General features: G+C 39.2%; 1 protein-coding gene across 6 annotated transcripts in view; it reads left to right on the forward strand.

Moving 5' to 3' along the window:
* Nucleotides 1-26,489, forward strand: part of ANKS1B (ankyrin repeat and sterile alpha motif domain containing 1B) — a 753,186-nt gene that overhangs the window by 684,291 nt on the left and 42,406 nt on the right. For 4 of the 6 annotated variants that reach the window (XM_039494857.1, XM_039494866.1, XM_039494872.1 and 1 more), the window contains 3 exons: nt 13,176-13,250; nt 19,084-19,212; nt 22,055-22,126. In XM_039494857.1, the coding sequence (XP_039350791.1) occupies nt 13,176-13,250; nt 19,084-19,212; nt 22,055-22,126 (276 nt within the window). The remainder of the gene's footprint in view (nt 1-13,175; nt 13,251-19,083; nt 19,213-22,054; nt 22,127-26,489) is intronic. The other 2 variants (XM_039494877.1, XM_039494896.1) reach the window with 1 other exon arrangement.

A 26,489-nucleotide genomic window follows, 5' to 3' on the forward strand; every position in this document is an offset into this window, starting at 1 on the left:
TAGTTTCACCTCTCCTTTTCATGAAAAGGTGCCAATTCCTAGCACTGGCTGAGAGAGCGACCCAGGTAAAAATGAACTGGCAGAACCTCACTATAGAAAAGACAAACATGATACAGGTTTGAAGGAAAACTAATGAGGGCTGTGACTGCTTCCTGTACTGAGTGTCCCTGCCCTTTTCTAAGGAAGTTTGTAATCTTGAGGTTTATTTGGACATACTTAAAAGGATTGTAATTTATTTATATAATGACTTGTGTGCCGATCACCGTAGCACTAAATGCATCCCGACATTAAATCAAACTGTCCACAAAAGACAGCATAAACCAGCCCCCTTCCCTGTACTCCTTCAACTAACCAGAAATAATGTACTGATGATTTTAAATCAAGCATATGCTTGACCAAAAAGATATGTCTTGTACCACTCTAAAGGTCAATAAAGTTAAGCTATCAGCAAAAGTGCCTCAGGATGATCTCTGCTGCTCTTTGTGCATAGGGAGAAAGATACCAAGTCCTAAATCATGTAATGCTTTGCAGTGTAGATCAAAAATAAAACTTGGAATTGCACCCAAAAACAGATGGGAAGCCAGTGCAGTTCATGGAGCACATTTGTAACATGAACAGTTCACTTCACTAAGCAGGCAGGCTGCTACATTCTGCTCTGTGTGAAGCTTCCAAGTAGTCTTCAAGCATAGCCCAAAGTAGAGCGTATTTCAGGAGTTCAACCTTAAAGTGGCAAAGACTGTGCAAATAACTGTGTTACGGTCTACATCATAGAGAAAAGGCTGCAACCTCTTTGTTAAATGCGTGTAGAGAAAAAGCAATTAAAAATGTAAATGAAAAATGAAACCCATCTGCTACCTGGTAATCCAAGAGCAGTTGATGAATTCCATTTGTTAAGGCAAACATTTCTAGGAAAGTGAAATTAGATTTTTTTTTCCAAGAAAAACGTGGCTGTTGTATAATTAGGACTCTGAATTACGATTCTCTTCTAATCCAGAAACTGGGGAAAGTTGCCCGGTGTGCAAGCTTGCTTTCAAACATAAATCTGCTAGGCTTTCACTGTGAGGGGAAGTTTAACGGAAGTCCACGTGGAGGGGAGGGGGATGACCCATTTATCCCTGTACCTACTTAACCACTTTACCTACTGTAAAAATACTTCTTTGAAGGTCACAAAACTTGGATGTCTGAATATGAAATATCTCATTATTTATGGTTGAGTAGACTGATTTTGTGCACGTTTTATCACTTGGTTCACACTCCCCTCTTCCTCTTTCAGTCTCTAATGTTTTTTGGGGGGGGGGGTTAAGTACCATTTTAGCAGCCCAGCCTGCCTCCCTTTCTCTTTCCTCTCTTCCTGTCTTAATGTCCTGACCCTCCAGCAAGGTCTGAAACATCCCTTCCTCAGATACATAGGAACTTTTCAGGAAAAAATACATTTGCTTTTCTGGAAAGGCCATTAGATGTGCCTCCCATCCAAAGAGAGAAGAGGGCATTCAGTACCTCTTCTGCTTCAATGCATTTGAAAAACCACTTAAGTGTTGTTTTTTTCCTGGGAGTTGGTACCCAGTGAATGTCCTTCTGCCCCTTCTCTCTCACTTTCTCAGTGAAAAACTAGGACTAGTCATCCTTCAGGATTCCTTCAGATGCCAAATGAAATCACAGCTTAGAGTGGTGGCTGTGTTAGCATCTGAACTCAAATCTGCTTGGATTCTCTGCTAGCTCTGCATTTGGTTCTGTGGTACTGGTGTATGCAGAACTCCTATTGACTTCAATGGGAATATAAATGACTCCATGTGGTGATCATTCTCAGTTTGTCCACGTCATGCTTTTAAGAGGTTAAACTGGGCTTTGCTCAGCCAATCTGGTCTCGAAATAGACATATTAATTGAGTTTTTTTCTCATCTTGCATGTGCCCCAAATGCTTTGCTGAAATGAACTTTATCTAGAAACATAAATTATAAATTTATGGAAGGGACCTCCTGGGTCATCAAGTCCGGTCTCCTGCTATCATAGGCAAATCCATTATGTAAGCCATTCATAAATTTATTAAGATCAGTTTTAAAACTGGTTAGTCTGTTGTCCCTGAAGCTCCTAATGAAAGACTGTTCCAGATCTTTAATCTCTCCCAAAAATTCCTCTTGAAAGTAAAGCATTCAGTTTGATCCTAAGCATGGATATGCTGTGCTCTGTTGTATCTAGCATTCTCTTCTGATCCAAACATTTGTAGGTTCCTTTGGTTTGTGCCAGACTGACTTCTTCGCAAGCAGTTATTGAAAGCATCCTGCCCCCAGCTAGAGTACTTCTCACAAACAAGTCCTTTTTTATTCTACCACATGTTAATGGGGCTAGTTTGCATATTTCCTTTTTTCCCTTAACCCTTTCTCTGCCAGGTTCCATTCAAGGGATATACACTCCATCGTAGAGAGATTCATGTACATGAGGACGGCAGAATCAAGTCCTCAGTGCTGTAATTTTGGAGGGTTTTTTAGATTCATTTTTCATCACATATTTAATGGGCACATTTTAGCTTACATTGAAGAGAGGCTACTGGATGAATGACAGTTTACAGATTTATAGCTTACTAAAAAGAGTGCATGGCTCTGTCACACTGTTCACTTTAGCGCTTTTCTCAACTTTATTTGATTGTGTAACTTTCTGGTAAGCCTATTTTGAGCCTTAATTTAAAATCCAAAGAAAATATTTTAAAAGAATCAATGCACTCTAGTTGTTCTGTCATTTATATGACACATATTTTCACTATATGCTATGTATTAATCATCAAGCATGCTAATTATTGCATTAGATATCAACCCTCCTGCTTTTGTTCAAGCCATTTAATACTTTAGAGGACAAAAGATTTATGTCATTCTTCTAAATCATACTCAGATCTTATTTCTAAATATCTATGACTTATTTGCTTGATTGAGACAAGATTGGATTAAATTAGTTTAACACAGGTGAACCTGCCACTACAGGAGGTCAAACGAGATTATCACAGTACTTACTTTCTGGTCATTTTGTAGTACAGAGAGTTAAAAAAGAGTAATGCAGAGATTTTCAAAGGAGCCTAACCAATTTAGAAACCCAAATCCTATTGAATTTCCTTCTAAAACCCAGCCAAAATATAAAATCTTGGAAGTCCTAGAGATTTCCAAAATGTAACACAGATGATTGTGAAAAGGACTTTGTGAAACCTATCAAGATAAGACTGACTAGCCTTTGTATCATTGGTATTGGAGGCAGAGGATGATTTAGTGCTGAGCCTGCAAGTTATAGATGAACGTGATCAAATCAGCATATTCAGTGTAGCTCCAGTTACACTCAAGAGTACTAAACCTTGAAATTGGAATGGAAATCACTGATTCATTTGTTTGGGAAATTAATGAAATGATTTCTGAAGGTCAGCAAAAGGCAGCTTGTCACAGGCAAATGAACTCTTTTCAGAGGAGAATATTAATCTGTGTGCTCAAAGTGTCGATTTAGAAAATCAGACTAGATATGTAACTTGAAGATCCTTAGTTTGCCATAGGGGTCAAATAAGCCTAAATGGGGTGATGTAAGGCTAAATGAGGCTCAGATTCATCCAAATGTCAGGCCCTTCTTCCTGCCTTCTCCAGTATGAGTGGGAAAAAGTTCCGCAGCTCCAAAATGTCACTGCCACTTAGCAGCGCTCGGCTCTGTTTGTTTGCCTTCTCTCTGACAGCTGGAGCCAAGCACCAATCAGTTTGCTGAGCATTACAGGAGATCATAGTGGTGGAAGCTGCTGCTTCTGAAGTGTAGTTGGCAAGTCTTTGGAGTCCAGTGCCTTCTCCAGTGGGGCAAACATCATGGTGCACTTACCATCAATCCTAACTGATAAACTTTATAGAAACATCGTTTTTCCAGGGCAAAGACTAAGGGCCAGCTGAAAAGCTCATTGATGACAATGGAAAGAGTCCTCTTGAAGTTAGTGAGGTTAAGATCAGGCTCTAAAACCTCAAGAAGATCCGACATTTGTGGCAGGGTGTCAAAAGGAAGCCTGGTTAAGTGCCTTAAGAAAAGCTACCGACTAAAGATTCTACAGACAACAAAGAAACTCTAACACCTAGAGTAAAAATGCATCAAAGATTGCAAGATCAGGACATTGTTGTTACTTCATTATTTTGGCCTTTGTTTATTATAATACTGTTGTAATGGGAAGAAAGACATTCTTTCATATCCCAAAAGGGTGGGGGAAAATTTGAGTTCACATGTTCTTGATCTAGGAAATTCACTGAAGATGACACCAAGGGCTGAACCCTATGTCCACTCCATTTTTAAGCCTTTCTGGGTTCTTTGTTTTCATTATTTGATTTGATGTTCTATTCTAGAACTTAGGGGCTAAGTAACGTAAGAGGATAATAGTTTGAGTGTGCATTTGAAGTAAAGTCATTCCTATGAGTGTGGTGCTACCGTGGAATGTGAAGTTTTGGTAGATCTGTAATTGATTGAAGGATTAGGACTACCACACAGGAGCCTATACCATAAGTAGAACTATACCTACTAGCAGCAACTAAATATTATCATCAGTTAAGTAAAAGTGTAATAAAAGCTAGAGCAAGAGATACAGGTTTCTATGAAAAGAGCTGAGGGAGAATTTTTCAGCCCTTTATACCTTGAACTTCTACACTGTCTTCCAAGTGTTTTACGAATATTAATTTATCTTCACAATGTCCTTGAGGCTACCCTGGGTAAATATCATGTCCTCCAATTTACTCCTAGGAAAACTGATGCACAGAGAGATTGTGATGTGGCCAGGGTTACACAGCAAGTTTGTGGCAGAGTCATTAATAGAACCCAAACCTCCTGAGACCCAGTCGTGGGTTTTAACCATGAGTCTGTAATTTTTGTTCGTTCATCTGTATTGTTTATTTCTTTTTTTCTTTACCCCCACTCTCACCTCTGGAGGGATTTAAAGATTATGGAGGAAATTAAGGATTGAATGTCTAACAGAGGAAACCAATGTGCAAGGTGATCATCTGCAAGAAGCAGTGGATTAAAGTGAGAATAGTGTGTTTTATCAACAGTTGAAATTGTTGATGAAATATATTATGGCAAAGAGTACTTTACTATTGCAGTGGATTTAAGAAATGGTAAGGATGAGGCCAGTGTGGATGAAAATCTTTTGTTCTGCTTTTGGTTGAGAGTTTGACTTCTGTTTCAAAATGCAACCCACCAGAGGAAAATATAAATGTTGAAGAACACAAAACAGATGTAATGTAAGAAACCCCCAATAAGAACCTGATGAAATGTTTAAAGTTTCACCTTTTTAAAATGTATTATATTTTTAAATACTGAAAGATTGCTGAACTGTGAAGAACTTGAATTTACAGGAGAGGAAAAATGACTATATGAGATTTTTTGACTGAATGATAAATATGTTACTGAAAGAATGTTGTCTTTTTGTATACTGTTTGATCTGACTATCACAACCGCAAAATTTCACCAAACTCACTTCTATGAAGCTCTAAATATCACCTCCTAGTATACTGAATATGGCTAAGTAAACTATAAAAAAAGGAATTAAGAACTAACTCAGTAATTTCAAATTGAAAAATCTTAATATTTTAAAAAATGTGACACACTTTTGCTTTTTGAAATAATGCAGTGGGATGCAGATTAGATCTGCACACTGCTTCAGCATACAGAGTCCAAGAAGAATGTGCAACTTTAATAGTTGGTGGTAATGGCACAATTAATGCCACAAATGCTAAACCAAGATGGGGACATATGTGATAATTACTCATTTACAAGTTTTCTCACTTATACAAGCATTATTTTTGTAAGGGTGATCTGGAAGATCCAGGGAGAGTGGCAGTTCCTCTTGACAAAGTTACTCAGATCTAATAAAATAAAAAATGCAGAGTCCAGAGCTCCAATATCCAAATCTTTTAGCTCCCAGAGAAGACTACGGCCCTCCAGTGAAGCTATGGGTGCTTTTTTGAAAAGCAGTCCATATATTTTAGCTGCCTAAATATAGATAATTGGTGCTTGACTGTAGGCAACCAAATTTTAATATTATGTCCTCTGATCTTAAATATTGGTTGTTGGTTCAGAATTTTGTGTCACATTGGCTGCCAATCTCCACCTAAAATCATCACCTGCACAGAAAGTCAGGATAGCTATGGTGAAATGTCTTCAGTCCCGAGATTATGAAGATTTCGTTTGTTAAATTCATCAAGATGTTGACAGTCTGTTTTTTCCTTGTATATAGTATTAGCATTGAGATGCATACACACAGGAAGCCCAGCATGACAATCTCCAGAGATGTCCAGTCAGGGAATAACTGACAGATGCAAAGATAACAGGCTGGGGAGTATTTGTGGGAAAAACATTAGCATAGGGGAAGTGGTCAGTCAGCAAAAAATTTGCTGTACACTGTATATCAGTGCACTAGTACTCTGAGCTGTAACGATGCATCTTGCTCTGAGGAAACTCGTGTATTTTCTCAGATCACACAAGGCAGTAATAGTGTACAAAAACTGACAGGAGGAACCCCTGGAAGAAACCAGCTCCTGTTTAATGGGATGAAAACAAATCTGGAATCAGCTTGTAGTCTACCAGGTCTCTCTGCATGTACCAGTTCATCTCAACCACAGGCACATTGGTTGAGTGGAGAGGAATTCCATCCTGGGGATTGGAGTCAAATGAAGGAGGTCTTCAGCTGGTTCACAGACAAACAAGGGAGTCCCTTTGTTCTCTTTATATCAAAGGGCAACTACAAGGTACATACTTCTGCAGCAGATGCCGGGAACAAGCAGTCATGGCTCAAATTGCTTTCGTAGGAAAATGTCACTTCAAGTTGGCCTGCACTTTTCTGCAAATCCTCCTCATGTGAAGAATTATCAGGAAGGCAGAACTCCCTCCCCCTCCATTTTCACTCAAAAGGGCTTGTTCATGAAAGTAACCTGTGAGTATTCCTACTTGTGAGGTGCATTCCCTGACCCCCACCCTGTCCTGAGAGCTTGGAGACCCTCTGGAGAGCAATGCATCCACTGCATGAGTCCTCTCTCTGCTCTGAACATTTATTTTCATGAGATTATAAAAGCACCATGCAAGCCCAGGCATCCCATTTAATTCCTTTCTGTGGCCACCTGCAGCTCTAAAGACCTGCTGTCCACTCCCAGAATGATTTTCTACGGGTTGAATCCAAAATTCCCTTAATTTTTAGTGCAAAGTTGAATTATAATTAGTTAGCTAGTTTGTGTCAATGTACATATCGTTTTTATTCTGGGTTCTGTAGACATGGGTGAGAAGGATGTATTTAATGCTTCGTGACGGACATGCATACCCATTGTTTGTTGGGCCTGGGAGAGGAGCAGTGGAAACAATAGAATGTTGCTGCTGCATGTTCATGCCAACTGCTCACCTGCCCCTCTTCCTCAGAGTTCTTTCATGTGACTTCTCTTGGACTCAGCTGAAGGAATTGAGATGCTGGATCTTCACAGCTCTTTTATAACAATGGCGCTGTAAAGAGACTGCTCAGTGCACAGGAAACCCACTCTACTTACAGTAATGCAAGCTGGGAACATGCTGCTTTATTCAGCCACATAAGAGAGTGGAGGAAACAGCCACTAACTAAACAGGAAGGAAAGGAGGGGTGGAACATGGCTCCAACCCACAATACTCTGAATAACTCGGTTACCCCCTTGAGGACCGTTTTACTACAGGCTCCAAACATTTCATGCAGCAAGGGAGCACTCACATGGCCCCAGTCCCCTCTGGGGAACTGCTTTCTGGATAGCTCTCAAGCTCTGTTCCACCAGGGGGTTGCATCACACAAGCATGACTATGCAGAGGCAACTCGCTGCAAGATCCACAGTTACCCTAGTGTAGATATTAGGACTATGTTAAGAGATCATTATGATCGCATTAGTCTGGCTTTCTGCTTAGCAGACTGGACATTTTTTACCCCATGATTCCTGCATCAAGCACATAATCGTTAGCTGATCTAGAACATATTTTTTAGAAAGATATCCAGTCTCGATTTAAAGTTATCAAGTGACAGAGAATTCACCACATCCCTAGGTAAATGGTTCCAATGGTTAATTACCCTCACTGTTAAAAAATTGCATCTTATTTCTAGTCTGAATTTATTTTATCTTCAGCTTCTGGCCACTGGCTTTTGTTCTGACATTGTCTGTTAAACTAAAGAGCTCTCTGCTTTCGGAAATCTCTTCCCCATGTAGTACTGTGTTCAAGTCCCCTGTTAACCTTTGGTTGGATAAACTAAATAGCTTGAGCTTCTATAGCCTCTTGCTGGTGGGTTTTCCAGAGCTCAAATCTTTCTTGTAGCTCTTTTCTAAAACAATGTTGCCAACAATCTTTTTTAAAATGTAGACACCAGAACTGGAATCAGCATCCCTGGAATAGTCTCACAAATGCTGTGCCCAGGGGTAGTATCCTTACACCTACTCAGTATTCCCTTGCTTATGCATCCAAGAATCCCATTTGCTCTCTTAGCCACTGCACTGCACTGTGAGCGTCTGTTCCAGGGATCAGCAACCTTTGGTACGTGGCTTGCCAGGGTAAGCACCCTGGCGGGCCGGGCCGGTTTGTTTACCTTCCGCGTCCGCAGGTTTGGCTGATTGCGGCTCCCACTGGCTGTGGGTCGCCACTCCAGGCCAATGGGGGCTGCAGGAAGCAGTACGGGCTGAGGGATGTGCTGGCCGCTGCTTCCCACAGCCCCCATTGGCCTGGAGCGGCGAACGGCAGCCAGTGGGAGCCGCGATTGGCCAAACCTGTGGATGCAGCAGGTAAACAAACTGGCCCAGCCCACCAGAGACCCCCCAGCTTCTTCCCATCCATCCCTGTACTACATGAATATGTCCCGTAGATCACAAGCACTGAGCATTATTCATTTTTCCCATGGCTCAGCAAGATGTGTAGTGTCTGTAATTATGCTGCAAGGATTAGATCCTGCTTTGAATAAGTCTACAGGACCTTCAGTCTCTCATGACTAGCCAAGGTTAATGCAAAGTTTTGGTAGCCATGTTGATCTCAGGATATTAGAGAGACAAGGTGGGTGAGGTAATATCTTTTTTTGGACCAACTTCTGTTGATGAGAGAGAGACAAGCTTTTGAGTTTCTTCAGATCACCTGAAGTTGGTCCCAGAAAAGATATTACCTCAGCCACTTTGTCTAATAGCCAAGGTTAAAGCATTTTTCAATTCCAACATTTTACATTTTATTTGAGGGTAGGGGGATGGAGTTACAGCAGAAATTGTATAAGGTGGTTGCCTGTTAATCCTTCCCAAATTCTCAAAATATTACAAGCTCACTCTCAGTATTTTATTAGATGCAGCCTCTACTTGCTGGAGTCAAAGGGCTGTTTGTCTTGAACTCCATATGTGGCATTTATGAAGGAAGTAGGAAGAAGGGAGAGAAGTGTACAACCTTTTCTCTTCTCAGCCTCTCCACCTGTTCTCCCCTGTTAGCTTGAGTTTGAATGGTTCATAACTGGGTTGGGTACTGCAGTTCTGGTGGATAGGGCACCTGGAATGCAGAGACCTGGATCCTAATCCTGACTCTGCCATTGACTCCTGTGTGGGATGATGGACAAGTCACTTACTTGGACTGTGCCTCAGTTTCACCATCTGTAAAATGGAGATAATGAGGCTGGTGAAGTGCTTGCAAATCTACAAATGAAAAGCACGACCTAAGTGACAGATAAAAGTACTATTTATTAGAACACTTACACTCTGCACCAGTATTTTGGTTACACCAGTGCAGATGTGTCTCAGGATTTATGGGAACATTCTCAGACAAGCTTTAGATGTATTTTAGAGAGCAGGACTACCATTTTTTTTAACCTATGGAAATACTGGACTGCAGGAAAAAGGAGAGTAGATTAAAAGAAAACTGGGAAAGAGTGAAGTGCTCAAACATTTTGTGGTATGATTGGCCACTACCTGAACAATGGATGTCTGAGAGGATTAAGCCTCACTGTCTGAAATAGTAGAGGAAGTTCACAGGAAAGAAATAGCTAGTAATAGTTTTTTCTTTGTGTGAATATATTTTATGAAAGTAAGGCAATGTTGACAGAAGCAATGGAAGCTCCTTAACACAATTCTTCTAAAGGGTCCCAAGTTGTAATGGGACAATGATCTGGGGAACTTCCTTTATGTATAATCTATCTGTATATATTTTGGGGAAATGTGATTTCATATGAATATGCATGTTTTGTTGTTTAGTTTGAATGTTAATAGTTTGCATTTATTTCTTTGTGTATTTGGTAATATTTATTAGGAATAGCTGATGACATTTTTTTCTGTCCTTCACAGTATCCCTTTGCAAAATGTTGCTAGTTGTTAACCTTTTCTCACAAAGCTCTGTGTCCCCAAATTTTTTGATTGTGTACATTGTCTATTGTTCAGTTAGGAGGGTGGCTATACATTTTGTTCTTTTCTTGTTTTGAGGTAGCATGTTCTAGGAGACTGGGAACTGGTAGCTCCTGAATTCTAATCCCAACTCTCCTACTAACTAGTTTGTGACCTTGGACAGTCACTCTCAATCTCTCTTCTTTGGACAGTTTCTCCATATTCAAAATAGAAATAAGCAAACTTACTTAGCGGCTTCTCAGGGAATTCAATACTTCATTGATTGATGTTTGTTCAGCACTTTGAAGCCATAGAAGATATATACAGTAAATGCTAAATACTATTTTCTTCAGAGGCAGGAAAATCTTGGTTTCTGCATAAAACTCATTGTCCTTTAAAACATTAATATTTCTGCTGTGCCTAAATTTTCTATCCACTGAAACATTAGTAGGCACAGAACTGGGTTATGAGAAGTGCTACATTCCACTGGATGTTGCTATAGTCATATAGAATGCTCTTTAAATCACTTTAGTGCCTCTTTTCAGAACTTTTTTTTTAATTCTCTTAAGTCCTGATCCTGCAAATATTTATTATTGGGTGTATGACTGATTACTGTGAGTAGCCTGCTCACTGGGACTATACAAAGGAATCAGTGTCATATCTGGTAGTAAGTTTGTGCAGGATCAAGCTGTTAGTCACTATGGACATTTTGTCCAAATCAGAACTCAATTAACAGTTTGATTCACACCTGGCTAAATGAGATATGTTCTACAGAAGATTGTACTCCATTACATAGCGTAAAGCTGGGCTGAGGTAATTCTTTAGGAGAATTAATATTAACTGTAAAAAGTACTTTTGCAGACTAATGCACTATAAATAGATTTAGTTTTGCAAAAGCATTGTTTCCTTCCTTTACCGAAGTGTCACTGCAGGCAGTCACAAACTCATTCTGGAGTGCCTCTTCGGTGGAAGACTAGGCATGAGAAGATCTGAGAATATGAGGTAGATAAAGAGGAATCAAGTGACCAGAAAGAATACTCTGTGAAACAGCTTATGAATATGTGGGCAAGAAGAGTATTTGGGGTTGCATTAACACCTGACCCTGCTACTGGGGAAATGTATTTCAAGTAGGGTAACCAGATGTCCCAATTTTATAGGGATAGTCCTAATTTTTGGGTCTTTTTCTTATATAGGCTCCTATTTCCCCCCACCCCCATCCCGATTTTTCACATTTTCTGTCTGGTCACCCTAATTTCAAGATAGTTAGTAGCAGGGTGAGTCTGAGGAGGACAGGAGGTCCAGAAGCAATGTCCTTAGGTGTGGGGATATGTTTTGAGGTGAACAGCAGAATCAGGATGGACAAGAAGGAAAGTGGAAAGGTCAAGGCTATGTTTTCATTAGATATTTCATGACATCAATGGGTAGTGTCCTGTGGATCCTGGAACTCAAATTATTAAAGTTACCAGTGGGATACAGGGCCAGGAGATGAGACTTTTGGGAAACAAAATGGGGAGGCAAAAAGTGAACAGATATGGAAGGATTTAAAATATACTGATGGGGGGAGATTACATTTTAAACAAATATCTGTGGAAACTTGAGGGACATAAAGACAAGTGAAAGATACTAGTTTGCTACCAGCCAGTCTGGGAGGACTTGCAGGTTAGCCCAGAGAAAGCCCATCTGCTTTCACCAGTCGGTGACCTAGCCTGTCACCCTGAAAGGCATCCAGGTTTCAGACAGCGAAAGGTAAGGGCAAGAGTCACTTTCTTGCGCACAGTTGTCTATTTGAATGCTAACTTTTTTGGACACTGATATTAAATTCTTGGTGTTGTCTTTAGCTGCCAGCTATGCTGTGTATATTGTGGTTAAACTATTGATGTATTAATTGCTAGTTATTCTAGAGGCTGCGGTTGCATTTCTCATGTGTTTGGTGCCTTTTGTTGCTGCCTGCTCCGGAATACTGTGGGCAGTTCCCATGTCTGGCGCTTATTTTAGTTGCTTGGCTACTATGAAATGTTATCTTAGCATTTCTTGTAGTGTCACAGTGGCTTTTTTGATGGCATCCCACTAAGGAAATATGCAAAAGGGGCCGACAGATGCTATGCCTATATTGTTCTGTTGCTTTTGCTACAGTTACTGCAATATGATCCTTACTTTACTGTTGTTAACGCAGGTTTCTTGTAAAATATTGGATGGACAGTATGAGACTAATGCTGCCCATTTGATTAACTTCAGAGGGATGCAGTAGAGGGCAGTATTTGGCCCTATATGTTTGAATGAAAGAGAATTACTTTTGGAGGGAGATGGTGGGTGATCACTTCACTTTACTGTCTTGCATTTTCCTCTATTAATAGCTACAGTGCACATGGAATTTTAAAGTTATTTCACTGTTACTAATTTTTCCTGATTTCACCCCCACCCAAAAAAATCTCTATGACCCCTCCCACCCCAATGTGACTCAAAAACCAAAACACAACTGGCCTTTTGACTAGTAAAAAACAACTGAAAGCAACCCATTTTGCCTCCTCTCTATACTTTTCCCATTTCTTTCTTTCTTTATTTGTTTGTTTATTTTCTATTTACAGAGCTGTGTTTCACCAGCATTTCTGATTAAATTATTTTTATTGTATGAAATCTCTTCTGAAGTCTTAAATAAACTATATTTTTTAAGTAAGCCCGAAAAATGTTTTGTCAGCAAATAAATGAAAACTGACTCTAAGTGCTGCCATTTTTAAACTGTTGTTGCAATCTTTTTCTTTTCATACTTATTATTCCTGCTTTTTGATGGTTGTAGTGCATTAATATTTTACAAGATGAGATATAGTTTTCTGTTTATATTAGCAGTCCTCTGTCTGTGAGATATGGACCAACCAGAATGCAGGATTTCCTTTCTCATCGATGCATCAGGTTCATAATGTAAGATACTGTAATAAATGGCTACATTGTCACTGTATGGAAGTATAATGTGTTGCCATGGTGTCGTTAGTACTTATATATGGGTGTCATGTTGAAATTGCAAAACAATTTGTACTGTCTGCTGATGCGTGGGATTATGTATGTGTACATTCATTTATCATGGTGTGTGATTAGTTTTATGTTGATTGTGTGACGGGAGATGAAGGAATTTTTAGTTCTAGAGTTAAGTTAAAACTTACCTAATGGTAGATTTGATGTCTGTTCCAGCACTTTTTGTTTGCTCGTCTTTTTAAAAGCAAGAATGTGTAAATTGCTTAGTTTGTGCACCCTGTTTTGTGCATCAGCCTTCCTGTTAATAAGTAGAATTTACATTCCTCATATCTAACTGATGAACTTTGAGATGATGCCATCTTTGCTGTGGCAGTAAGCCATTTCTTGTGAATTATATGTGACCTTGATAATGCCCCAAATTTTTGTAATTTATGTGCAAAACTGTGCTATTCAAGTGATAGTAAAAAGTTATCTGTAACATGCTATACAGAACTCTCTCTGTCAATAGTCTACGACTTTCCCATATATATGATGCTTTTAAAAGGCTCATGAAGGTCCCATACACATGACGACTGCCTTCTTGAATTACCTTTGTGATAGGAGGATATCTCAGCTACCATTCTTTAGAAATGTTTCAGAGTTTCTTCAGGGATACCAAGAAACTTTTTCAAATCATTTAAAAATGTACCTTTGTTTCAAAAAACTAAGATTTGAAAGGTTCTGAAGTGGCCGTAGGAAATCTATCTTCTGACAGTGGATATTAAAAAAACTGAACTAGATTTTGGCTGGTCCCACAGAACACTTAAAATTCCTCCAGGGACAAAAAAATTAAAATTTCAGCTAAACGCACTGTATTGTGCGTGCTCCTGTTTATAGTCCTGGTAACTAATGCACAGTGCTGGAACTAAGGCACCTGGCTTTACCAGTGGACAGTTACAACAAATAGTCCCAGTTAAAAAACCAAATTCAACCCCCTCTAAAACAGGCCTACTCAAGCTGTTCTGTGTCAAGTTTTGTACCTTCCATATTTTAGAAAGAGATTATGAATGATTTAGAGAGTTTATAAAAAATTGTTTGGGGATTACTTCTGACATCTCTGTCTCTGCAGTCAGATTCCTTGGTTACCTGGAGTCAAACTGCAGGAGGGAAAATTTAAAACTAGCGTATGTGCAGCAATTCTAAAAATGCCCTAATAGTTTTAATCTACTTTTTCAGAGTCACTTAATTAATATCCAATAAATCAGTCCTTTCTAGGGCTAGAAGCAAGAATGGTTTGTTCCACTGGGAAGCTGAAAGTCTCCCCATTCCCAGTGGTATAAAGTACTGTAGGAACATGAGATACCTGACTTGAAAGCTTTGACATTTATGGCTAGAAAATCCATCACTAATGAAGCATTGAATCTTGCCCTACTGAACCTTGGCTTGGGGTAATTTTGTGAGAGAAAATCCATATTTGTAGGGAGGAAGAGAAGGAAACATTTCTCTCTCGGGGTAGCTAGGAAAAACAGAAAAACAACAAAGTGGCTGTTGGAAGCTGCTGGGCAGGAGGGTATGGAATGTTAAAATAAGGCCCAAGGAGACAAGAGTAGTGGGCATGGAATGCTACCACAAGCTTGTGATAAATTGCTCTGGTATGTGACGAACTAAAGACATGCAATGAATACATTTATCACATGTCTCCAATTCATCACAGCTATATCACCTCCACATATATGGTGTGTTGTAATATGAAATATTTAGTTTGGTTATCTCTGGGTCTTACAAATAAAAGTACTGAAATCAAAAGATTTATAGGAACATTGTGTGCTAGTAAAAATTAAATTAAATGTGGTAAGTCTAGTGTCTTAGCTTACAAATGGAGACCATTGTATTATTTTTATAGTGGCTGAAAATGCATTAGGTACTTGTGAATGGGCCTGAATCCCAATATATGGACCATGAGTTAGTATCCAAACTCACCCCTCAGGTTTTGCATTATCTGTAACTCAAACATTTAAGCCTAAGCTTCCTCCTCAAGCCGTACAGTTTCCCTTTAGGCTCTCCTCTTGCCCAAAGACCTGCTTATGCTCCTTTATATCCTGGATGAAATTAACTAGACTCCCCTGACAACATGACTCAGCTATAATTGTCCTAAATTTCAGTTCAGAATTTTAGTGACTCAACAGGAAAGCCCTTTATTACTACACAGGGTCTTGGAGTCTGCCCTGTTACCCCAACGAATAAATAGAAAGGCATGGTTCCTGTCCTGAAGAGTTTACAATCTAACTTTAGACATGATGGGACAAGTGAAGGTGAAAAGCAGTAGGGAAACGATGGAATAAGTTTAGACAAAGGCAGCTGCTCTGTTTATACAGGCACGCATATTTGTTCCAGTCTAAGTATTTTCAAATAGTAACTGTTATTATTGACTTAGGAGAAATAGTGGGTATTGGTAATAGCGTTGCCTAAAATTATAAGGAGCTTGGTAGGAGGCAATAAAAAAAAATGAGATGAAAACATAGCTTCAGCTGAATATTAAAGAACGCATGATATAGTTGCAAAAGAGCATTTCAGGGCTCTGTGAGTAACATGCCTTCTTTTTTCATCTGTCAAAAATAATCCACACTTACAGTGTTTAATTTTTTGCCACATTTCTTAATAGTTGCTATCTCTACAAGAAGATGCTGATTGGAATACACAAAAGGTCTTCAACTCCAATAGTCTGTCAGTAACAGCGGGTTTCTGTAGCTCTCTCAGCTGTGTTACGTATTTAGATCCACCATTCTAGTCCCAAGCACTTTTAGGGAAATTTTATCAATTATTTTTTATCTAAATTGAAAGGGAATAGGGTCTTTATTTCAATGATTGTACTTATTAATAGAGTGATTAATACAAAGGAATGGTATCTGCACAGTCCCTCTGCAAGTGTGTCATACTTGATCTTTATTGTTTCAGCTCAAGATTATTTCTCATTTCCTCAAGATTGTCGCTTCTTAGCTCCTTTATACATTAGACCTGTCTGTTAGCAATATTCACTGTTTCTCCTGCCACTGCTCTCCATTTACAGACTGAAATATTGGTTCCTGAACAGCTTTTAAAGGTTTTTTTTAATACTTTTACTTTTAATATCTTTTGTGCAAAAATAGTCCAAAGTGTAAATTCATTTACTCATTTTACTCCTCATTTAATCTCGTACTGCTAACTGTCCTCTGTGTATGGGAGTAAATCCTCTTATGGTCAGTGCAGCTTGGGGGTCTAGACACATGACCCAGTGCCATCTCTTGTATGGGACTCCTGTTCCTACCTTATCAAGATCCTTTGAATAGCCAGGGTTCAAGGAGCAAGGATCAAAGGCTTTACCTTTATGGTTTCTTTACTCCATCCATCCTTTTATCAGGCCTGGTCCATGGCAATGTCCTCTTGCTAAATGCATGAGGCATGTCCCCCTGATGAACAGTTTCCTCCTATAAATTGTCCAGCAGATCTTTAGTTCATTAAAAGCCACTACTGGGAGGGGGGAGTCTTAAGAGAAGAGGATTTCAAGTGTTCTGACATCTAGGGGCCATTGAACAATTGACTATTAAGGACAACATAAACTCTCCTGAAGGATTCAATCCTGCTGTTCTTGTAGCTGGTAGTAAATCCCCCATTGAATTCAGAGAGAAGAAAATCAGGCTCCCAATCCCTGCTCTTTCCTTTTAATCATATTGAATCAGCATTTCTGTAAAAGATGGTGGATATTCTCTGAACACATCGCAGTATGCCATAACTGGAACAGTGGCAACACTGCTTTCCTTCCAAAATGTGAATGTTGCAGCTATTCAGTCTATACCACTAACTTCTGCAGAGGGACATTCCATATATCTGACTAGGTACTTATAAGGTGCCTATTTTTGGAGTATCTAAGCAACATTAAATAGGCAGATTGTGAATTACTGTACTGTACCATCTGTGGATGGGAGCAATAATCTTGGCGTTAAGTGGCTTCTACTTGTTTTATGATGTGTACACTTGCTTTAAGTTATCACATTGGCAGGGTAATATTGATGTTCCCAGATATACCTCTTGCTTTTCATTGCGAAGTTGTGCAAGTTTCTGTCCTTTCACTACTGTGTGACACATGAAAATGGATGTACCGTCCTTGTTTTGTTTACTCTGTCCTGGTTTAATTGATAAGGTGGTGGTTTGCTAGACTTTTAAATTGCTCTTTGATTAGAATATTTCCATATGTTTTACATCAATTATCAAGTGTTTCCATACCTTTTAAAAAAGGAATCCTAACCCAATTCCATTTTTCTATTAATAGCTTAAATTACATGTTAATGAACTGCCAACAATTTGTTGCCAATTCCAACCCAAACTGAAAAAGGTATTGCAAAGTTGGTAAATATCTTTGTAGACATAGTGGTAGAGAAAATGGTAGAATAAATCAAAGTAGAAAATAATCACATAGGAGAGGAAAATGGTGAGACAGAGATCTGTAGCAGAAAACGAGAGAATTTCTGAAGGTCGATCGTAGCCCCAGAATTATACATGATGGGGAACATCCATGTCTGAATCATCAAGTTTGTGATGACCTTTTCGACTGGACCTCTACAACCTTTTCGTCTGGGAGCAAACAATGACCCTGATGAAATAATTAGGAGAAAACTACAATCTCACTGATTATCCTCGAGTGGGTTGGGGACATATCTGGCCCTGAGAAAAATGTCAGAAGGGGGGAACAGAAAGATACAGAAAGGTAGTCATTAATACAAATCTTAAGCATGAATGTGAAAAGGAAATAGTGTTAAATATACAGGCAAACATCAACAAAAGGTGATCAAAGTAAATGTATAGATAGAGAGATTAAAGAGGAAAGAATAATATAGACTATAGTGATTCAAAAAATGAGTTAAAAAAAACCCATAGCTCCTAGCTCAGGAGACTAAAATTTGGGGATAATAGGGAGAAACTAAAAATGATATAAAAGAGTAAGAATTATTCACAGCAAAGAGCATTGATACACACAACATTTACAGTAAATTAAGCAACTGGGCTTTCAAATGTCTACTTATAATTATTTTTTGTTAACCTGAAAAATAACCATATTATGAATTTGCCTCATTCCATAGTGAATTGTTGATGACTGTTGGTGGCAACAAATTGTCCTTGATTAGCTAGTGGTGGCTCACTGTCCTGGCACAAAATTTTACTCTTCAGAATCATTTTTTGCTTTCTCATATGTGAAATTGTCCCTAATTACAACAGCATATTTAGCTTTTTAGCCTTTTATATGTTTGTAGACAATAAGTATTTAAATCCTATCAAGGTCTGAATTATTTGGATTGTTTGAGAAAATATACATATTATATTATCAATTAATGACATAAATTGGGGTAATAGGAAATTTGTTAGCTGTGTAGAAAAGTCTGCAAAACACAAAGCAGAATTATTTTTCTATGAATGGGAGGGATTTTTCTGTATCTTGTGACTTTTCAAGAGCTCTCATTTTCATACATATCTTTCAAACTTAATCATGTTTTTGAAAGAATACAAGTGTTTAATTATTCAAAAAGTAAACAAATTAAAATCAGGCGTCACTGAACTGTACAGAAGGTGACTCTTGGATTATAAACTAAACCATGAAAAGTACTATACAAGTTGTTTTCATATATTATATTATTTACATAGCATAGGGATAGTAAGTACACAATACATGTAAATTAGATACAGCAATAGAGAGCTTACTTTATAGCAACCTGCAACCTATGTTACTTTTGCCTGCAACATATGTTACTTTTAGAATAAATATGATTTTCAGACAGGAGACTGGGGAGAACCTTCAATTACTTTACGACCGCCTAATGAAGCAACCGCATCAACTCCAGTACAGTACTGGCAACATCACCCAGAGAAACTCATCTTCCAGTCATGTGATTATAAAGCATTTGTAAGTATTGGTAAAATCAGTGCTTTGGTTTCTCATAGATTGCATATATATGTGTTTCTGATCATGTTAAATGCTGATGGTGTTGAGTTTTTTTAATTTATAATATTTTCCAGTAACAGGAGGTCATTCTGTATTTTTAATGAACCAAGGTATTTCCTCTGAAACAATTCCATAGTTAATAAATAAGAAGCAAACATCAGAAATATTTGTTGTTTTGGTTCTCTGATGTATTACAGCCCATGCATCCATAGCAACTGAGAAATGATGCCATCAGAAAAAGGCTCAAGGGCTATCCAAGTGACAATGAAAGCAAATGGCACACTTTCTGTGACCATGCTGCATTCCCCAATCTTATAACACATGCTTTTATACACACAGCACACAAGTTCAAATGTTCAAATAGTAATGTATCTATTACAAACATGTTACAAACGCAGGTAAAATTTCAAGGGCTCATGTCCCCATATCCTACATGTATCGGGGGGAAAAAAACGAAATCCATTTCACTTTTCAGCTTTTTTTCATATTTTTCCTTACAAAGTTTACTAATTGACAGCTCTTTGTGTTTAATGAAACCTTTCCTCTCAAAGCTCATCTTCCTTGCTCTTTGATCTAGCAGTCAAGTTAATCAAATATAACCATTGCCCATTATTTCCATGGCACTAGATGAAAATGTGCATAAACCAAGGATCATGAGTTCTTTGCCCCTGCAGGATCAGTCAGAAGATAGGCTATTAAAACACACAGGGCACCAACATTCTTTTATGCACAGGCTCTGATTTGGGGTGGAGCAAAGGTGCAATGCCTCAGCTGTAGCTCCTAGAGGCTCTGTGACAAAGGCTTCAGGGAGCCCAAGCTGTTGTCACTCTCTAAGAGGATGCAGCATTCCTTCTCCTTCGCACCTTGGCCACCTGTGCTTTGTCCTCTGCCGTCTTTTGGGCAGGAGCTCTTCATCCCCTTTGCTGTGAGCACAAGCAGTAGAAGGAAGTTGGATTTTCATCCGTATGGCTCTCCTGCAGGCAGCATCTGGCCACCTCTGCTCTTCAGCTGGTGTGAGGAGTCTTCTCAGTAGCTGTTAGCCCCACAGGGTTGCTAGTGGGGAGAGTTGAGCCTGCTGCTGCATGTCTAACAGCACTTCGGGGGCTGGGACTGGCTTTCCCTTCTTTCCCTTGCCCTCCTTTTGCCACAGGCTCAAAATTGACATTTTTTCCGTGCCTGTCTGCCCATGTGAAAGTTTTGGAGGAAATGTCAAGTGGCTGTGCCTGTGCCTTGCTGTCAGAGCAGCACAAGAGCCATGTTGTGCTGTGCCCCCACACAGGAGCAAAGGAGGAGGGGCAGCTCCTGTATGCCCTCTCCCTGGGCCTGTACAGACAGGGAGGCCCAAACTGTAGATAAACAATGGGTTGGTCTACACTTAAAATGCTGCAGCAGCACAGCTGCACCACTGCAGCGTCAGTAAAGATGCTACTACACAGATGGGAAAGCGTCTCCTGCCGACACAGTTAATCCACCTGTGCGAGAAGCGATAACTATGTCGACTGGAGAAGCCAGTCTACACAGGGGGTTAGCTCAGGATAACTGCGTTTCTCAGGGGTGTGGATTTTTCCAATATTGATGTAAGTTTATGGTCTTGAGCTGGCCTATAACAGCAAAGGGAGCACAGAAAGACATTAGCTGAGGGCTGGTCTACATTGAAAATTTACATTGGGGTGTGAGAAATCCATGTTCCTGAGAGACATAGCTATACCAGCCTAACCCCCAGTATAGCCAACGCTAGGTCGATGGAAGAATTCTTCCGTCAACCTAGCTACTGCCTCTCGGAAAGGTGGATTAAATACAGCGATGGGATAACTCCTGCCATTGCTGTAGCAAGTGTCTACACTGAAGCAGTACAACACAACTGTACCAATTGCAGTGTAAGCAAACCCTAAGACTATATGCTTTAGTTTAAATGTTCTTAGATCAAAGGTTGTTCCAATATGAATGTTTTTCCCTAAGGGCCCAATCTTGCTTCCACTGAAGTCAATAACAAAACCCCCATTCACATCACTGGAGCAGAATCAGGCCCTAGCTGGGACTTGATCCAAGACTTAGATAGAATCACAGATGTTTAGCTTAAATGCTTCAATTTCAATTTATTTTATAACCTACCATACTTAATTGAATAAAACTAGGCTACACTATATTTATGCAGTTGCATCAGGCTTGCTTACCTTTCTATCTTAGCTGTAATGCAGCAGGTAATGGTCCTCAGTACTGTACTGTGCTCCACTACTATCTATCCTGAAATGTGTGGACATTTTTGCCTTTTTCCGGTCAGTATATCTGTGGCACACAGGTGTGAACTAAAGTCTTTAAAGAGACTCTGACTGTAGGCCTAGAAACAGTATATTTTAACTATCTGTGCATATCTATTGGCTCACATCAGCTGCACGTAGCTTAGCTTTACTGTCTTCTGCAACCCTATAATTATATACAGTGATGTGATTTTTGCAGATGGCTGCTTTAAAAGAAGCTTCGTTTTGCAATCAGATGCAATTTTTTAAGATGGCACTCTGTAGTGCTTTCTGTTTAATTTGAGGGACTACTTGCTGGTACCACTTATAAGTTCTCCCTCTAAATTTATTTGTTAGTAAATGTTCCTGTTTCATACAGAATATGTAGTAACAACCTCCATTTGAAATTCCAGTATATCAAAAGTATATAGTAAAAAAAATCTAAATCATGTAATATTTAGGCTACCTACTACTATTCTGGTTTCCTCAGCTTTTTAGCAGTCTATTGTAGATTTATCTTTGCTCTGGATTTTAACTACAGAAAATTGAATGTATTCTTATTTTAGTATTTAGGTTCTATGCTGGTAAAAGAGCTTAGAGGCACAGAGTCAACACAGGATGCCTGTGCAAAGATGAGGGTAAGTCAATACATGTATATTTTCATGTCTAATAATTGAAATAGTAGATACTGTTGAGTGAACTAAAGTTACCACTTTATAATGCTACATTATCCATCTTTGATATTACTTTGGTATTCAACAGAAAGTCCATTCTGCCCTTGATCTTGATTTTAAGTAATAGATGTTTTATGTAAATTTCAATTATCACACTAAGGCTAAAAGATTTGTATGTATATATTTGCTTTATGTGCCATGTTTGCTATTAATTCTTTGAAAATATTTCAAAGTACTTTTCATACGTTTAAGCATGCACGTTAGTGAGAATAAATCTTTTTTATTTCATTAATGTTATGGCTCGTGCACAGTGATATAAATATAATTTACTAAATGAAAATATATATACTAGTGAATAATTTATTAGCATGTTACAAAGTCATTATTTTGTAATATAGAGCACAGTCCTGCAATCACTTAAACATTTGAGTAACTTTACTTTCATTAACAGTCCTATTCTGTTAATGAAACTACTCACATATTTAAATTTTTGCAAGATCAGGCCTATGGAGATAAATTCTTTTCTACCCTTTTACAGGAAAAAATGGCAGATATTTGCAAACTATCAAGAGCAAGTTTTTGTGTTGACTTTGTGCCTCATTCTAGCTGCTTAAAGAAATTATTAGGAAGCCCGATTTAGATCTGACAGGCATAATACTATTAGAAACACAAAATGTAGACAGCCTAGCTATACAATATCTATCCAATTGTAACATAGTTTATTATGTGCACATTACAATCAACTGTGTTCTCATACACATGGTAGTTTGGAGTGGTTAAGAAAAATGAAGAATATAATTATAGTGTAATCTATTGCAGATGAATAATTACGTTCATGGATGAGTATAATCCATTCATTGGTTTATGGATCTTAGAGGTGTCATGCATGATGCCTTTTCAGTGCTAGATTTAGCATTTGTATCTGCTGTGGAGCTAGAAAATGTGTAAAACTCATGCAGTCAGACAACCATTTCCTTATTGGTTACATATCTACAGTACACAGGCTTTCACACAAGTTAGTCTAGCTAAGGGCTGACAGTAATTTATGCTTTATAAATGCCTGAAGATCTGTGTTTTTTCAGCTGACTGCATACTAATAATCCTTACTCGCATTGGAAACTCCCCCTCTTGGTGGAAACTCACTCTTTTTTGAAGGACCCACAATCACACATTTGTGATTGTGGGGGCTAGAGAAAGGGAAATTTAGGTTTTAAGCCCGTCAAACTCAGTATTAACTTTGTTTTTCAGAAATATGCATATACAGATCTGAGGGCAGAGTTTGACACCTCAGTAATATATGACATCCTCAATAAATTTATTATATTTGACAACTCAGAACAACATTAAAATCATTATAAATATGCTATGGTCAATTTATAAGTGTTTAAAATGTGCCATCACTTTGATTCAGATTTAAATTACATTCCTTGAAGATGAATCTTATGAAAATCAGTTGAATAGGAATTTTAGATTTTCCCTGACAGTAACATAGTTTTATTGGTAAGGTATATCGAACATGATACAATTAAATACTATTCTGTTGCTTTTCAAAATTAAAATCTTTTAAAAACATTTTATTTAGACAAAATTCTGCTCATGGTCTTATTTTTCATTGCAAGGACTATTCGCATGAAAATAGAATCTTTCTTGTTTAGGATTTCACCTACTCGTGCTTCTTACTCTTTGGGCTTTCTCCTATTCCTATTGAAGTAAATGACAAAAAAAATCATTGATCTAAAAATCTTTTAATGAAGGAAATTAGTATCTGGCATTCAAAAATTTCTCCCTCGGTGTGTAGCAAGGTGGTTCCCAAACTGTGGGTCAGTCCCCACAGGAGGCGGGGAGGGAGTACCACCCAGCCCCATTCTACCTCTAGTTGCAGCCCCAGCTCCACACCCAGCTCCAGCCCCAGCTGCCAGCCCCTACTATGGCATGGCCGCGGCTCCAGCCCAGCCTTGACCACTCCTCTCCTCTAAGTGCTTCAAAATTGATTCCTTGAGGACCTGCTCCATGATTTTTCCAGGGACTGAGGTGTGGCTGACTGGCCTGTAGTTCCCCGGATCCTCCTCCTTCCCTTCTTTTTAAAGATGGGCACTACATTAGCCTTTTTCCAGTCATCCAGGACCTCCCCCAATCGCCATGAGTTTTCAAAGATAATGGCCAATGGTCCTGCAATTACATCCACCAACTCCTTTAGCACCCTCGGATGCAGTGTATCCAGCTCCATGGACTTGTGCTCATCTAGCTTTTCTAAATAGTCCTGAACCACTTCTTTCTCCACAGAGGGCTGGTCACCTCTTCCCCATACTATGCTACCCAGTGCAGTAGTCTGGGAGCTGACCTTGTTCATGAAGACAGAGGCAAAAAAATCATTGAGTACATTAGCTTTTTCCACATCCTCTGTCACTAGGTTCTCTCCCTCATTCAGCAAGGGGCCCACTTGTTTCCTTGACTTTCTTCTTGTTGCTAACATACCTGTAGAAACCCTTTTTGTTACTTTTAACATCCTTTGCTAGCTGCAACTCCAAGTATGATTTGGCCTTTCTGATTTTACTCCTGCATGCCTGAGGAATATTTTTATACTCCTCCCTGGTCATTTGTCCAATCTTCCACTTCTTGTAAGCTTCTTTTTTGTGTTTAAGATCAGCAAGGATTACACTGTTAAGCCAAGCTGGTCGCCTGCCATATTTACTATTCTTTCTACATGTTGGGATAGTTTGTTCCTGTAACCTCAATAAGGATTCTTTAAAATGCAGCCAGCTCTCCTGGACTCCTTTCCCCCTCATGTTATTCTCCCAGTGGATCCTACCCATCAGTTCCCTGAGGGAGTCAGTCTGCTTTTCTGAAGTCCAGGGTCCGTATTCTGCTGCTCTCCTGTCTTCCTTGTGTCAGGATCCTGAGCTCGACCATCTCATGGTCACTGCCTCCCAAGTTCCCATCCACTTTTGCTTCCCCTACTAATTCTTCCCTGTTTGTGAGCAGCAGGTCAAGAAGAGCTCTGCCCCCTAGTTGGTTCCTCCAGCATTTGCACCGGGAAATTGTCTCCTACACTTTCCAAAAACTTCCTGAATTGTCTTGCACTGCTTTATTGCTCTCCCAGCAGATATCATGATGATTGAAGTCCCCCATGAGAACCAGGGCCTGTGATCTAGTAACTTCTGTTAGGTGCCTGAAGAAAGCCTCATCCACCTCATCCCCTGGTCTGGTGATCTATAGCAGACTCCCACCACAACATCACCCTTGTTGCTCACACTTCTAAACTTAATCCAGAGACTTTCAGGTTTTTCTGCAGTTTCATACTGGAGCTCTGAGCAGTCATACTGCTCTCTTACATGCACTGCAACTCCCCCACCTTTTCTGCCCTGCCTGTCCTTCTTGAACAGCCTGTAACATACTTAAGTTTATGCTGTAAATGAACTGTTGGTCTCTTTATGGAGTCTGGCAAGTCTTGCTTTCGGAAAAGGATCTGTGAAAATTAGGTGCCTGGAATTTTCCTTAGTGTGGCTTGTGATGCTTACCTTTGGCCTTATAACAGAATAAGCAATTTTGATGTTCCCTGGAGGAATGTTACCTTCCCATCAGTAGATGCAAAAGTTTGGAAAAAAAACCCATCAGGAGGAAAAGTGTCTTAGTCTTCCTTAACCCTTCATAGAATCAGGAAAATTAGGAATGGACATAACCTACTTAGTATGAGATCTGATTTATCCCCTGCCCATGCTGGATTATTCCCTACAGTACACTTTGTAGTTGTTTGTGTTTCTAGTTCTGAACCTGGGGGTCGCAAGCACCAGATCCAAGGGAGTGGCAACCACTCTCTTGTGTATGTTGTAACATGGGGTTGCAGTATAGAAAAGATCAGAACCACTGTTTTAATAGGGACCTCTGTTTTGGTCACCCATTGTACTTTTCAGGTTTTACATCCTAGTAAATCAGGTGATGAATTTGTTGGGAAAAAACGCTTCCGAGGCTTCTGAAAGTGATTTCAACATGGCACTGCCACCCTAATTTTGGATTGCTTGCTTCTGGGAGCTTATCGCTGCTCTTGCATTCATCCAGAATTATGGACATTTGGCAAGAACTGCACCCATGAGATGGATTACTTTTTTTCTCCCATCCACATAATTTGATTGGACTGGATTTATTTTTTATGTCTGCATGTTCAATTTCAGATGACTTCTCTTACAACATCTCTCCCTCCTTCTGCAGACCGTAGCACACTCTCCTTCTCTTCTTTCCACACCTGCTATAAGGTGACCTTTGGTATTTCGAGATTAAATTTTTCTGTCCTGGCCCAAGATGCTTTTATTAACTATATTGAGAGATACAT

This window comes from Mauremys reevesii, linkage group 1 (assembly GCF_016161935.1).
Source record: "Mauremys reevesii isolate NIE-2019 linkage group 1, ASM1616193v1, whole genome shotgun sequence".
NCBI classification, from domain to species: Eukaryota; Metazoa; Chordata; order Testudines; family Geoemydidae; genus Mauremys; species Mauremys reevesii.